We start from the raw sequence: 16204 nt of genomic DNA on the forward strand, positions 1-16204 counted from the left end.
CTACCACGCAAACATAGGGGCTACACTCGTCTGGTGTGAGACGTTCCCCAGGCGGGCCACCAGGGGCCGAACCGCACAATAACCCTGGGTTCGGTGTGGGGCGGCGGAGGGGTGAAGTGGACTGCGGTAGTCGTCGTGGGGTTGTGGACCATTGCGGCTGCGGCGGAGATGGAGTCTCTCCGTCGTTTCTAGGTCCCAATACAATACAATACAAGGGTACTACTTTGAAGCTGATGGTGCGGTATAAGATCTAGGTTAGAAGTAACAGTGTAGTGAGTATATTTTGGGAATTTTACGATATCACGACATGCATAAGGAACTAGGAATGGAGCCAGCCTTGGGACTGAAAACCACAACAACAAGGAACCAATTATCGGCTTTCAAATTATATTTAATTGGTATCAGAGCGATACAGCGTTGCACATGATACGTGAAACGGTATTTACACACTGACAAGTAGCTCGGCAGCAGAAGGCAGACGTTACAGGCTGTGGGCGCGATTTGGCCCAGTGTCAGCGCAGCTGGACGTAGTTGTGGTCGTCGAGCAGGCGGTAGACGTCCCGCCGGTAGCCGGGCAGGTCCTCGAGGAAGCGGCGGCTGCTCTCGTCGTGTAGCTTGGCCAGCACGGGCGGCAGCGGCGTGACGCGGCCCACGGCGGCCAGCTCGCGGTAGAAGCGGCCCTGGCGCTCGCCCATCATGTGGAACTGCCGGCCGCACAGCCCGGCCGCCGCGCGCTCCGCCGCCTCCGCCTCCGTGTCGCGCAGCATCTGCTCGCGGCTCGGCAGCTGCCACCTGCCGTCCAGCAGCGACAGGAAGAAGCGCGCCTGCCAACAGACCGCACCACCAAAAGTGTTGGACTTACTTTAAATGATCAACCTAGGTATCTATGTAATGTAGAATTGAGCATTGGATGTCACGGGAGGCAGACCTGCCACTATATAATGAGACATGGAGCATTTTGCTGTCAAAAAAGAAGCAGTAAAATCAGAGTGCCTCACTTAAGAGACCCCAGTCACTGGAGTAGCAAATCCATCAGGGACATTTCACGCCTTCTATATCTATCGATGTCGACTGTTGATGGTAGTGTTGTGGGTATCAGATGTCAAATGTGGTGTATTGACACCAAATTAGTGGGTTGGGTGCCAGGAGGTGCCATATTAAAACTTGGCAGAACTTTCCAAATGATTTATTTGTTTCCACTACAGAGCTCCATTCACCTCGGTCTGCGTGACAGGCCCCGCAATGCTGAGGAAACACCCCAGCGGCCTGTTCAATGCAACACCGTGTCGAGCCGGCCTTGTATGCCAGCTGCAGAGTTCCGATTACATCAAGATGGCTGCGCCAGCAGCTGAACCAGCGGCCACTGCTCCGCTGGGAGCTGTAGGCCTGCCCTGCTGCTGCTTCTTCCTCGGCTGGCGTTGCTGGGAACATGGCGGCAACAACCGCCCGCTATCTGGTGTCCGAATTTGCGGCCCTCCCCTCGGAAGTCTCCGGCGTGTGTCGGGAGGCGAGACGAACGCCCACGGTAGCGAGCCGAAGAGTGGCCCGGCCTGGCTGGCTGCGGACCCCGCGTCGGCCTCAGAGGTTCGAACCGACGACCCGCCGTGGACTAGGACGCTGTCGCCACATCTGTTGCTGCGTGTAGCCCAGCGGTGTAATACGCCCTGCCGTCTAGGAGAGCTGCCACACTTGAATGCCCCACGTTGGCCGCAGAGGGTCGAACCAGTGACCCGCCATGGACTGGAATGCTGGTGCCCCAGCTGCTCTGTGTGTGACTGGAGGTGTGACACGCCCTGCCATCCAGGAGAGCTGTCACACTTCAATGAATCTCGTTAGAAAACAGCATCTATTTATACTTGGCTGTGCACCTCTGTTTTGCCAAGCGCGCCAGTTCGCATCACATACATGTAACACTTAGGTTGGCCAGTGGCCCCCTTCTGCCTGTGACTTGCGCCATGGAAACTGCTGTGTGCGCCCTCTCCGTTAGTTCTAGACCCCTGTGGCCTCTATTTGCCTTCGCAACTGCTGGTACGTGTAACTTACTGCAATCCAGCCTGCACCTGGCTGTAGCTCGTGCTCCGAATATCACACAAAACTAACTTTCCCTATCCTAAACGATGGTGCCATTACATTAGGAAGATTAGAAAGCCAAAAACAGAAGTGCAGTACACAAACAAAAGACAATGCCTCACGATGGCTGGCGGACAGGACTCTCTACAAATGATTCCGTTCACGATGTCTACTCCTAATAATCGACATAGTATCACTTTTCAATGTCAATAAACCTTACCAACAGCCGTCACTTCAAGATATTTTACTTTATTTTGAAAGTAACCTGTTTCGCCAACTCATTTTGCCATCTTCAGCCCCATACCCTATTTTCAAATCAAGGAACTTACCATATAGCGCCATAATACTGGATATCGTGAATTACAATCATTGAGCAGATGCTTCATACGAAGACGTGATAGTAACGATAAGTTCATTGATTTGGGAAAAAAAAGCGTATGGGGACTAAAGATGGCAAAATGAATTGCCGAAACTCGTTGCTTTCAGAATAAAAGAAAATATCTTAAAGTGTACCGCTGTTGGTAGTTTATTGACATTGAAGAGTACGTACCAGCCGATGTCCCCTGGCCGTGATGGACCAACAGAGATAGTATCACTTTCGTTAACACATTATAACATTAAAATAACATCGATGGTCAGTGGTAGATCTCATCATAGAGGCTCTTTGAAATAATGTAAAGATACTATTTCCACATGTTGGTTATTTTCGTAGGAAATGAGTATGCTTATATGCTGTATCCATGCGCCATATGTCTTACAAGAATTTTCCATAGAATTAAAATACAATAGTTATATTTGCTCAAGAACAGCGACATTTAGCCATAGAAAATAGTTTTAGAATGCCTGAATGTGGGAAAGTTGTAGAAATGTTTGTTATTTTGGACAGACTACTTTATGTGCCGGAATATGGCGGAAGCAGCGCATGTGGTGAGGGTCCCAGAAACAGGTTGCTTCGGGTCTTTACTGTTGGGGCAGTGCTGGAGTGTGGATGTGACCACTTAACTGGAATAAAGTAATATGTTTTAAAACAGTGAGTTTTTATTAAGGCCAACCAGCTGCATTAAGTGAACAAATATCACGTAACGCTAGTAATCTAAAACTAACCCCAAAAAGTTTCGTCGTACGTAAAATCTAAGAACGCTACAAATAATTCAATACCTTCTCTTGCTGACAGGCCGAAATTCTAAACCTAGCTTTCAAAAACTCGTTTACGGTTTAGGACTGCAGCACCATTCCCGCTTTCAGTTGTCGAACATACGCAAAGACGGCTGACATAGTGTTTAGTGTATCTGGGATTGTAAAACAGTTAAAATCCTTAGACGCCAGGAAGGCATCTGGCCCAGGCGATACCCCCGTAAGATTTTATGTTGACTATGCTACAAATATAGCACCATTCTTAACCATAATATATCAGAGATCACTGGAACAGCGGAAAGTTCCACGGGACTGGAAGAAGGCCCAGGTCATAGCAATCTACAAAATGGGTAGAAAATCGGTTGCACATAATTACCGGCCAATTTCACTGACATCGATTTGTTGTGGAGTCATGGAGCATATTTTGTGTTCAGATATAATGACCTTTCTAGACTCTGAGAAGCTCATCTGCAGAAACCAGCACAGTTTTAGGAAACAGCGGTCATGCGAGACACAGCTGGCCCTCTTTGTGCATGATATACAACAGGCTCTAGATACCGGCTCCCAGGTTGATGCAATATTCCTCGACTTTCGGTGTTCGACGTAGTTCCGCACTGTCGCTTGCTCCAAAAAGTGCGCGCTTACGGTCTATCCGATGACATATGCGGTTGGATAGAAAGTTTTCTAACAGACAGAGAGCAGTATGTCGTCCTCAATGGGGAGACTTCAACAGCAACAAGCGTAACATCAGGTGTGCCACAGGGCACGATAGGATTGATGTTATTCACAGCGGCATTAGACTGTTTGCCGATGATGGTGTAGTGTACAGGAAAGTAGTATCATACGAAAGTTGTGAATAAATCAATGAGGATTTGCAGAAAATAAATGCGTGATGTAATGACTGGCAGTTATCTCTCAACATCAGTAAGTGTAACCTACTGCGTATAACAAGGCGAAAATCCACAATAATGTACGAGTATAAAATAAATGCCCAGTCTTTGGAAGCAGTAACATCCGTCAAGTATCTGGGTGTGACTGTTCGAAATGATCTCAAATGGAACGATCATATTACACAAGTAATGAGTAAGGCGAACTGACAGGCAGTTTATTGGTAGAATTCTGAAGCGATGCAGTCCTTCGACAAAGGAAATAGCTTACAATACGTTAGTTCGTCCAGTCTTAGAGTATTGTTCGTCTGTATGGGACCCTTGTCAGTTGGGTCTGATTCAAGAGATTGAGAAGGTCCAAAGAAGAGCGGCAAGATTCGTGACTGGTACATTTAGCCATAGCGAGAGCGTTACAAATCTCACAGAAAGTTTGAAGTGGGACACACTTGCAAACAGACGGCGCGCTAAATGGAAGGGGCTGCTCGCTAAATTCCAATATCCGATCTTCGCCGAGGATGAAGAGCATATATTATTACCACCAACTTTCAAATCGCGCAATGATCACCATTCAAAGATAAGGGAAATTGGAGATCGTACTGAGACGTTCAGACAGTCGTTTTCCCCTCGCGCGATCCGCGAGTGGAACAGAGGGTGAGACATATGACTTGGCGCGAATAGTGGCCTCCGCCATACACCCCTTGGTGGATAGCGGAGTATATATGTAGATGCAAATATTGGCAAGATGCTAAGCGAAATCGTCCCTCGAGAGAGCCAATAAATTAACAGAAAACAACGACGAGATTTTTCGTAGTGAGCAGGGCTGTATGGCACTACAACATGTAAAAGCCATGGAACACTGCTGGTATTGCAATTCGCACTTCGTTAATAGAAGATCTGGTTTAGTACTTCGATTTTCACCCTACCCATACCCAGATCCTATCGTTTTGAGGTCCATTTTCTAGACACAGGGTGGGGTTCGATCCCATACCAACTCCATTCTATTTACCGATCCCCTACAGAGCAATGTAGACACGCATTTTATGTATGGCGCTGCAGAATTCGCTGTCCGGATAGCACAAGAAATACACAAGAAAAACTTCGGAATAGGCATCATCCTGATTGGAAGAAAATGCAAAATACGAGTACACTGTCTGATTAAGTTTCTGTACGCCGTAATCTAATGCGGAATTGGTTACCAGATGTCACGAGAGGCGGTCTCGCCAATATAAAAGGAGTCACGGAGTATTGTGTTGTCAGTAGAGAAGCAGTAACAACAGAACTGGTCGGTCACGACAGCTCAGTGACTTTCAACGTGGACTATCACTGTATGTCATCTGAGTAACAAACTAATTAGTGACATTTCAGCCTTCGTAAAACCACCGACATCGACTGTCGGTGGTGCGACTGTGAAGTGTACACGCGAAGGAACAGCCACAGGTAAATCAAGACCAGGAACACCTCATGTGCTGATGGACACGCATCGTCGTCCATTGCAGACGGTGGTTGCAAAAACACCACACGAAATCAGCAGAAGGAATCACTTTTGAGTTTCAAAGAAATACGAACTGCGTTATGTAGAGATGCAGGTTGGTTTTGTACAGGATTCCAGTACACCATATTACTCCCAACTCCTTTGCCTACAAAACCTTATTTTTCTATACAGGGTGGTCCGCTGATCGTGACTGGGCCAAATATCTCACGAAATAGGCGTCAAACGAAAAAACTACAAAGAACGAAACTTGTCTAGCTTGAAGGGGAAACCAGATGGCGCTGCGGTTGGCCCGCTACATGGCGCTGTCATAGGTCAAACGGATATCAACTGCGTTTTTTTAAATAGGAACCCCGATTTTTTATTACATATTCGTGTAGTACGTAAACAAATATGAATGTTTTAGTTGGACCACTTTCTTAGCTTTGTGATAGATGGTGCTGTAATAGTCACAAACATATGGCTCACAATTTTAGACGAACAGTTGGTAATAGGTAGGTTTTTTAAGCTAAAATACAGAACGTAGGTACCTTTGAACATTTTATTTCGGTTGTTTCAATGTGATACATGTACCTTTGTGAACTTATCATTTCTGACAACGCATGCTGTTACAGCGTGATTACCTGTAAATAGCACATTAATGCAATAAATGCTCGAAATGATGTCCGTCAACCTCAATGCATTTCTCAATACGTGTAACGACATTCCTCTCAACAGCGAGTAGTTCGCCTTCCGTAATGTTCGCACATGCAATGACAACGCGCTGACGCATGTTGTCAGGCGTTGTCGGTGGATCACGATAGCAAATATCCTTCAACTTTCCCCACAGAAAGAAATCAGGGGACGTCATATCCGGTGAACGTGCGAGCCATGGTATGGTGCTTCGACGACCAATCCACCTGTCATGAAATATGCTATTCAATACCGCCTCAACCACACGCGAGCTATGTGCCGGACATCCATCTTTTTGGAAGTACATCGCCATTCTGTCATGCAGTGAAACATCTTGTAGTAACATCGGTAGAACATTACGTAGGAAATCAGCATACATTGCACCATTTAGAATGCCATCGATAAAATGGGGGCCACTTATCCTTCCTCCCATAATGTCGCACCATACATTAACCCGCCAATGTCGCTGATGTTCCACTTGTCGCAGCCAAGTTATTCCGTTGCCCAATAATGCATATTATGCCGGTTTCCGTTACCGCTGTTGGTGAATGACGCTTCGTCGCTAAACAGAACGCGTGCAAAAGATCTGTCATCGTCCCTTAATTTCTCTTGTGCCCAGTGGCAGAACTGTACACGACGTTCGAAGTCGTCGCCATGCAATTCCTGGTGCATAAAAATATGGTACGGGTGCAATCTATGTTGATGTAGCATTCTCAACACCGACGTTTTTGAGATTCCCGATTCTCGCTCAATTTGTCTGCTACTGATGTACGGATTAGCCGCGACAGCAGCTAAAACACCTACTTGGGCATCATCATTTGTTGCAGGTCGTGGTTGACGTTCCACATGTGGCTGAACACTTCCTGTTTCCTGTTTCCTTAAATAACGTAACTATCCGGCGAACGGTCCGGACACTTGGATGATGTCGTCCAGCATACCGAGCAGCATACATAGTACACGCTCGTTGGGCATTTTGATCACAATTGCCATATATCAACATGATATCGACCTTTCCCACAACTGGTGAACGGTCCATTTTAACACGGGTAATGTATCACGAAGCAAATACCGACCGCACTGGCAGAATGTTTGATACCACGTACTTATACGTTTGTGACTATTACAGAGACATCTATCACAAAGTGAAAAAAGTGGTCCAACTAAAACATTCATATTTCTTTACGTACTGCACGAACATGTAATAAAAAATGTGGGTTCCTATTTTAAAAAAAACGCAATTGATATCCGTTTGACCTATGACAGCGCCATCTAGCGGGCCAACAATAGCGCCATCTGGTTTCCCCCTTCAATCTAGACGAGTTTCGTTCTTAGTAGTTTTTTCGTTTGATGCTAATTTCGTGAGATATTTGGCCCGGTCGCTATCAGTGGACCACCCTGTATAATCTCCGCTCACTGCGACAGCCTTATACCTACTTATTGCGAGGGCCTGTGTGCCGGCGTAGCGCCACTCTACTGGTCGACGTCTAAGCCAACCTCTTGCTGCATCAACAATCTCTCCATCAGCCATGCACAGCTTTCTGCGAAGCGCGTCCATCATTCGGCCAACCCTAGACTTAGAACTAATTAAACCTAACTAACCTAAGGACATCACACACATCCATGCCCGAGGCAGGATTCGAACCTGCAACCGTAGCGGTCGCTCGGTTCCAGACACAGCGCGTAGAACCGCTCTGCCACACTAGCCGGCTTACAATTGTGAAGTTGGACCTTAAACTGGCCTTGTCTATATTAAGAAGCACGGATACTTTTTGCGCGTCCCTTCCGACAGTTACCAGTACCATACAGGACCTTCACACCATGTCTAGTTTCTGATGTAGGGATGTGGCGTACATTGATTACTATGGGTTATACCTTTAAACGCTGAAGTCCGTAAGTAAAGGATTTTTAACATCATAATGACATTGTGAGAATTGAACCGTGGCCGGACAACGTAGAAACGTGTGATGGAAGTAGACCAGAAAAAGTACGTCACCCACTTAAAAAAGTACACTGATCCTTTTGAAATGCTACAGTTGGTGTAGACTTGGTACCGCGTGGTCAGTTATCCTCCGCCGATGGCAGTGAAGTGGCGTGTGTATGTGAGAGACGATGCTGTGGTCTTTCCGACCATGGACTTTGCTACCAGTGATGTCAACGTGATGTTCCTAATCGCAAATATTTCAGCCCTCAGTTTTCCGATCGGCAAAGGAGTCGCGAAAGAGGGGAGCCTCTGGTCGGATATGTCACTGAGCAAAACTGTTTGGTTCCGAGTTCGAGTCTTGCTCCGGCACACAGTTTCAATGTGCCAGGAAGTTTCATATCAGCGCACACTCCGCTGCAGAGTGAAAATTTCATTCTGGAAACATCCCCCAGGCTGTGGCAAAGCCATGTCTCCGCAATATCCTTTTTTCCAGGAGTGCTAGTTCTGCAAGGTTCGCAGGAGAGCTTCTGCGAAGTTTGGACGGTAGGTGACGAGGTACTGGCGGAATTAAGACTGTGAAGACGGGTCGTGGGTCGTGCTTAGGAAGCTCAGATGGTAGAGCACACAGTTTTTATCTGCTAGGAAGTTTCAAAACTGTTTGGTGTTACTCGCGGCTGTTCCGACCGTTTTTTAATGACATCCCTTCACTTTTTATCAAGGCTTAGGACTCCCCATGCACGTACTACATACACTTGTGTAAATGTCCTTTTCATTTTTATTAATTTTTATTCTGATTAATAAAACCAATGACGTTCATATTCTTGATTGTCACAAATAGGTAGATAGATTGTGGAGAAGTAAACCCTTATCCGTATGCCTAGTGTGACGAGCGAGTTATTGATTTTTCTTCATTGCTCGGCCAAAATCAGAACAGCAGAGCCTGACACATACTGTGAACGGGACGAAATAAGAGATTGCGTAATAATATTATGCAAAATTAAAAGTTTAAATATTGTTATAGAACTTGGTTAGATGTAAACTAAGCCGATGTCAATGATTTCAAGTCTCAGCACAATCCGATAGTTAATTTGTTCAAAAATGCAGTTTGTACCAAAATTTTAGATGCGTGTAGTATTAAGCTTATAAATTTGTACTTTTGGAATTAGTGTCAGTTGGTTATAAAAATATTCATAGAGGTTTTCCTAAAGCGATCTCTTTTACTTTTTGAATCGCTCAACTTTTTCAAAATCTTAAAAGCACTGAACCAATTTCCACTGTGATATTGTAGTTCAATAAAGCTATACAAATTTAGCAACAGTTCAAAAGAAACTATCTATTCTCGGTTCCGTTTGAAAAATTCTAGAGGTTAAAGTTTAAAAGTTATCGGTCTGAGAATTTTACACAACACAACCAGAGTATTGATTTACTTACAGAAAAATTGGGATTGTTGTAGGTCTTCAACTAACAACGATATAGACAATTTTGTGTAAAAAAGGATGCACGATAAGTGCTTCTGCTGACACTGGAACAAACTTTAGAGCGAGTGGCTCCACATCATCCACTCCGCGAATACATAAAGACCGAGATGTCTACACTTGGCAAGTTATTCGATCGTCGTTACTCATACGGAAATATGTTATGTTCAGCTGCGGAATATGCCGTGATACCGTGCCCGTTTATTTAAGCCTCGAATGGCGTTAATGACGACTGACATGATAGTTTTCTTCAAATGGTTCAAATGGCTCTGAGCACTATGGGACTCAACTGCTGTGGTCATTAGTTCCCTAGAATTTAGAACTACTTAAACCTAACTAACCTAAGGACATCACACACATCCATGCCCGAGGCAGGATTCGAACCTGCGACCGTAGCAGTCGCACGGTTCCGGGCTGCGCGCCTAGAACCGCGAGACCACCGCGGCCGGCGATAGTTTTCTTCGATCGAATAAGATATCGCTTATGTGTTATGAAACAGCGTAAATGTGAACTTGTGTATTGTATTGGGGGCTCAGAAACAATGGAGAGGCTTCGTCCCGCCCTAGCCCTTAGTGGTTCACAACTCCACAACAGGCCACAGCAGTCCACAGTTCACCCACCCTACTGTCGCCCCACGCCGAACCCAGGGTTATTGTGCGGTTTGGCCCCCAGTGTACCCCTCCCCCCAACCCCAACCCCGGGAACTTCTCCTACCAAACGAGTGTAACCCCAAATGTTTACGTTTACGTGGTAGAGTAATAATGGTGCGCGCGTACGTGGAGACAATGTTTGCCAGTAATCGCCGACATAGTGTAACTGAGGCGAAAGAAGCGGAATCAAGCAGCATTCGCCGAGGGAGATAGAAAACTGCCTGAAAAACCATCCACAGGCTGGCCAGCACACCGGACCTCGACACTAATCCACTGGGCGGATTCGTGCCGGAGACCGGCATGCCTTCCCGCTCTCGAAGCAACACGTTAGACCGCGCGGCTAGCCGGGCGGGCAAAGTAAACATACTTAGATTAATAATTTAACGGGAAAGTCTGTGTTTCGTTTCCGATTATCTGTTTCGTGTGCTGGCCGCTACATAGTAGGAAGCCGCGTGGAAAGTGTCTGCTGAAGTGTTAAGAGTAATGGATATAAGCTACAAATAATTGACCACCTTCATAATAAAACTGCAGATATACAGTTACCTTCAGTAAATACACAACCCACAGCAGAAAAGAAAATATTTGCATGCATTCCTTTCCTAGGCAGAATCTCATATCAAGTTGCAATTTTTTTCCGAAAGACAGGAGATAAAACAAGTTTCCATACCAATAACACTGCCCAACACCATATAATACACAGCATCAAAGCCACCCGCCTAGGCCTCAAAAAGTCAGGAATTTATAAAATTGTTTGTGACAACCGATTCAGCTTTTTATCTCGGCCAGATCGGCATACGCTTTAACGTTAGAATCCACGAAGATATGGACGCATTGAGAATAAAAAAACTGAGTAAATTTGCAATCGCCACTCACATGTATCAACATGGGCACTTTGTTTATAACATTAAAGACAACTTATAGATACTAAATACCACCAACAAAATAAGAAAATGGTCCCCCTGGAAGAAGTGGAAAATATCTTCAACCCTCATTTTAGCCCAACGCATTCTAAATGAGCAAGTATAGCTATGTAATAAACAATTTCTACATAAGTTCCTTGAAATGCTCATAGAAATTAAACATAAAACGTACCCCTAACAGACAGAAATTCAAACAAGAATTTCTCATTGGAAAAGAATAACACCTGCACCACATAATCTCATAACAACTACAACAGCATAAAACAAGGAGAGACCTAAATACAAACAATAAATAGCTACTCTGAATACCCCAATAACAAAATTCCTTTTTTTTAACGTCTATTAAGAATAATCATAAGTATAGTTTTCATATATTTATGTTTGAAAATATTTGTGTAAGACGCCGATATGAAATTAATTAAATCCAAACTCTAAAATTGAGAAATTACGCTGACCTTCTCTCACACTCTAACTTTATAGTTTCGTGTTGCTTTCAGTTAACTTATAAACTTTAACTATCATCACAATTTCTGTACATAAGATAGATATGTGAGTATATGCATAAATTACAATATGCACTCTGGTTGTTATAATGTTTCGTTGAAATTCTGCTACCAGTTGATTAACAAATGCCCTGAACATTACTTATTCTAGAGTCTTCAAATAATAAGTTCATTAAGTTCATTCGTCGAGTAAAAGCTTTTGCTTTTTTTAACATGTTGCACCTTCAACATATTTTCTTTACTTAGTTCAGATCTTTGCCCAATAAGAAAACAATGATATCTCTGTTTAGTGGATGCTCTTTGCGTTGTAAATAAAAACAGTGAGTGTAAAGCATTTGTGCGAAGCCCAGACTGGCGTGACAAATATTCTGAAGTGTATTTTACGTGCCACTGCGATGTGTATAAAATGTGTGTGCTATTCACAATACAACTCGTACATTGCCCTGGAAGTGTACTGGGAGCGTGGCAAGACGAAACACCGTCTACCGGAACATATGTAAGTGTTTACTACTGTATCACCTTATATCTAAATAAATGTAAGCATAATAGCTTTTTTATCATCGAAACAACGTAAAAGTGGCACTATATATTCAAATATTCTTGTGCAGTGCTGGAGCTGACGACATACTGCTGTTGACAACACTCATGTTCAAAATGGTTCAAATGGCTCTGAGCACTATGCGACTTAACTTCTGAGGTCATCAGTCGCCTAGAACTTAGAACTAATTAAACCTAACTAACCTAAGGACATCACACACATCCATGCCCGAGGCAGGATTCGAACCTGCGACCGTAGCGGTCACGCGGTTCCAGACTGAAGCGCCTTTAACCGCACGGCCACACCGGCCGGCCAACACTCATGTAACTGGGAACATTAGTCCTCTGAAGATGGGCATGGAGGCCCGAAACCGTTTGTAGGTGTAAAATGAAAGCACTGTAAAATCGTTTGTAGCTGGTTGCTTTATTCACTAACATCACTTTTACTATTTTTTCCACTAATCTTAACTCTTGATTCGTTACACGGTTGCCTCAAGAAACCAATCGAACGCGTTTCTCTTAAATTTGACATTACGCCTTCTGGATAGTCTTTCTTTCACAAATTCGTAGTATTTTTGGTACATCTATGGAGTCCCTGAGAAGCCTGAGAACGTTCAGATGTTTCTGGTACCTAAGGTAGTGATGCTCCACGCTAAGGTCTGTAGTGAAGTCGACGTGCTTAACTCATCCCTAAGATGTCCACTTGGGTTCAGGTCAGGTCTCCGAGTAGGCCAGTTCATTTGAGGAATGCTATTGTCTAGAAACAATTATCTCACAGATTCTGGTTGATGACGGAATGTATCGTCAAGTTGATACAAACAGTTGCCTTGTCTCAACTGTTCGTAGCACGCAATACTGTAAGATGTGTTCATATAGCCGGCCGCCGTGACCGAGCGGTTCTAGGCGCTTCAGTCCGGAACCGCGCTGCTGCTACGGTCGCAGGTTCGAATCCTACCTCGGGCATGGATGTGTGTGATGTCCTTAGGTTAGTTAGGTTTAAGTAGTTCTAAGTCTAGGGGACTGATGACATCAGATGTTAAGTCCCATAGTGGTTAGAGTCATTTGCACCACTTTTTGTGTTCATATACTTACGCACTTTTTTATTTAGTAAACGCAATAAGAGAACTACAACCTAACCACAACCTAACATCTCCAAACCTTGACACCACCTACTCCGTGCTTCACTGTTGGCGCTACACGAGAAGAGGTAACGTTTTCCAGGCATTCTCCAAACCCAAACCCTCCCATCAGATTGCTATAGGGTATAGCCTGATTCATCACTCCAAAACATACGTTCCTCGTCATTCGTTGTCGAGTGGTGTCGCTCTTTACATCATCTCAACCGTTGCTTAACATTGACCACAAAAATGTGTAGCTCATGAGGAGCTGTACTCCATTCTTTTTCATTCTCCACGCACAGTCGTTGAGCTATTCGGGCTGTTGGTAGCTCTTTGGGACTCACGATTGATTTCTTTCGTTGAGTTCATGCGATTTTCTACAACCAACTTCCGTAATGCACGCCATTTCCTGTCTGTCGGTATATGAGATTAGCCTGGTGTTGGTTTAACTACGGTTGTTCCTTCGCGTTTCCACTTCACAATCGCACCCCCAACAGTCGACTTGGCAGCTTAAAAAGGGTTGAAATGTCCCTGATGAATCTGTTGGTCAGTTGACATCCAATGACTAGTCCACGTTGGCAGTCAGTGAGCTGTCCTGACCGAACCTTTCTAGAGTTACTGTTTCTCTGCTAACAACTCACTACTCCCCGACATCTTTTATACAGGTGGCTCTGCCTCTAGTCCATCTAGTGAGCAATTTCGCACGAGAAAGGGGTGTCCTGATACTTTTGATCAGATAGTATACTCGTATTTACCATTCTCTTCTGATTAGGACGACGCCTCTTCCGAAGCTTTTCTTCTGTATTTGTTCTGCTATCCGGGCAGTGGATTATGCAGCACCATACATAATATACGTGTCTGCATTGCTTTATCGTGGGTCGGTAAATCGAAGAGAATAAATCTGGGATCGAACCTCACACATGTCTGTAAAATGGGCCTCAAAAGGATAAGATCGGGTTATGGGTAGGATGAATACCTAAGTACTAAATCAGGTATTATATTAGCGATCTGGAATTTGCAATGCGAACAGTGTTCCATGGCTTTTGCATCTGTTAACCACAATGTGATAGCTGGTCGGGATGGCCGAGCGGTTCTAGGCGCTACAGTCTGGAACAGCGCGACCGCTACGGTCGCAGGTTCGAATCCTGCCTCAGGCATGGATGTATGTGATGTCCTTAGGTTAGTTAGGTTTAAGTAGTTCTAAGTTCTAGGGGACTGATGACCTCAGAAGTTAAGTCTCATAGTGCTCAGAGCCATTTTAACCACAATGTGATACCAAGTGCATTACCAGAAGAAGTCATGTTGAACGGAATCATTTGTAAGAGGCCCGCTTGCTAACAATCGTGAAGTATTTTCCTTTATCTGTGTACTGTATTACCGTTCTTGGCTTTCTAACCTTTCTTGCGTTATTTATTTTGTTACACTGCGCGAAAGAAAGGGCGGCTTTGCAAGTCATTTAGTATCTTAATTAACGCTTACATTGCGTTATGGGAGGAGAAGGGGGGGGGGGGGGCTAACCAGCAAAGGAGGCATTGTCATGCTCGGGATATGGTTCTGTAGACGGACAATACATGGCACGATTCTTGTTATTCTTACAGTTATTTCTTATGATGACGACATTTTGTAGCATGAGAACGGTTCATTTCTCTATAATCGACAATGCATAATGTGTTTCTGACAAAGAAGGTAGAAAGTACAGGGTATTTCAAAAGTGATGCAATGGGTGACACGTTGTAGGAAAGAACATTTCAATATATCATGACGGATAGTTGAAAAGTTGAAATTATCACTTCGAGCAAATAGTAACGTAGTTAATTTTTTGTTTGTTTGCGGGTATATGTCTGCAGTCCTGGTACACAACCAAGTCCTCGCGCCATAGTACTGCAGCACGTCGTTAGAGTAGGGTGGCCAAACGTCCCGAAAAACCGGGATTGTCCCGGTTTCCGTCCCTGTGTTCCGGTGTCCCGAAAATTTGTTTCGGGACGCTCAAAAGTCCCGGAATTCAGTTTTTAAATACGTTTCGTGAAACTTTCTCAAATTTTTGGCATTTCGCTATATTAAAGGAAATACAACACAAAAATTAATATATTTCAGCTTATTAGTCTAAAACCTCCGTTGTCCCATACTAGTAATCACAGTATCAGTATTGATACACTCAGGCAATAATTTACTTTGAGCGGTACTTTGGCCAACAAGTAGTAAGTTGTATTATTGTAACAGACCTATGAAACCGTCCGATTGTCGCGCCACTTACTCACACACTCATTGTCAGAACAGTGTAGTAGTTGATGTTTTGCCAGACAAACTGCAATAGTTTTTTCTCATATTAGTGGTATTATTACTGCAGTACTGTGAAACGCAATGCCGAAACGTGCCTGCAAGTTCAGTGACTGTTATTCCAAGGAATGGAATTTAATTAAGAAAGGTCGTTTTGATTACGAAGCAGAGTGTTCCGTATGTAACTGTTTTATTAGTATAAGTCATGGTGGACGTTCCGACATAGTTGATCACATCAGGTCAAAGAAACACATTAACAGATACAGTGCACCGAGCTGCAGTAAAACTCTACAAAATTATTTTGTGAAACATCAGTCAAGTGAAGAGACGAAAGTTCGAGCAGCCGAGCTTACACTAGCCGACCACACGGTAAAACATCACCAAACTTATAGATCTAGTGATTGTACTAATTAGCTTAACAGCATTATGTTTGATGATTCTTCCATTGCAAAAAAAGTTTAGTTCAGCAATAACTAAAGTGTCAGCCTTAGTGAAAGGAGTTATTGCTCCCCAGAGTGTAAAGGAAAGCCTTGAATACATCAAAAGTCTTC

General features: G+C 44.2%; 1 protein-coding gene across 2 annotated transcripts in view; it reads right to left on the reverse strand.

Annotated features, from left to right (window-relative positions):
* Positions 1 to 380: 380 nt before the first annotated feature.
* Positions 381 to 16204, reverse strand: part of LOC126263122 (uncharacterized) — a 154254-nt gene continuing 138430 nt past the window's right edge. Inside the window, exon 7 of one of the 2 annotated variants that reach the window (XM_049960139.1) lies at positions 381 to 824. In XM_049960139.1, coding sequence (XP_049816096.1) covers positions 513 to 824 — 312 coding nt within the window. In that variant the 3' untranslated portion in view covers positions 381 to 512. Of the gene's footprint in view, positions 825 to 863; positions 1794 to 16204 lie in introns of those variants that run through there. The other variant, XM_049960138.1, reaches the window with a different exon arrangement.

Source organism: Schistocerca nitens, chromosome 6 (assembly GCF_023898315.1).
Source record: "Schistocerca nitens isolate TAMUIC-IGC-003100 chromosome 6, iqSchNite1.1, whole genome shotgun sequence".
Taxonomy (NCBI): Eukaryota; Metazoa; Arthropoda; class Insecta; order Orthoptera; family Acrididae; genus Schistocerca; species Schistocerca nitens.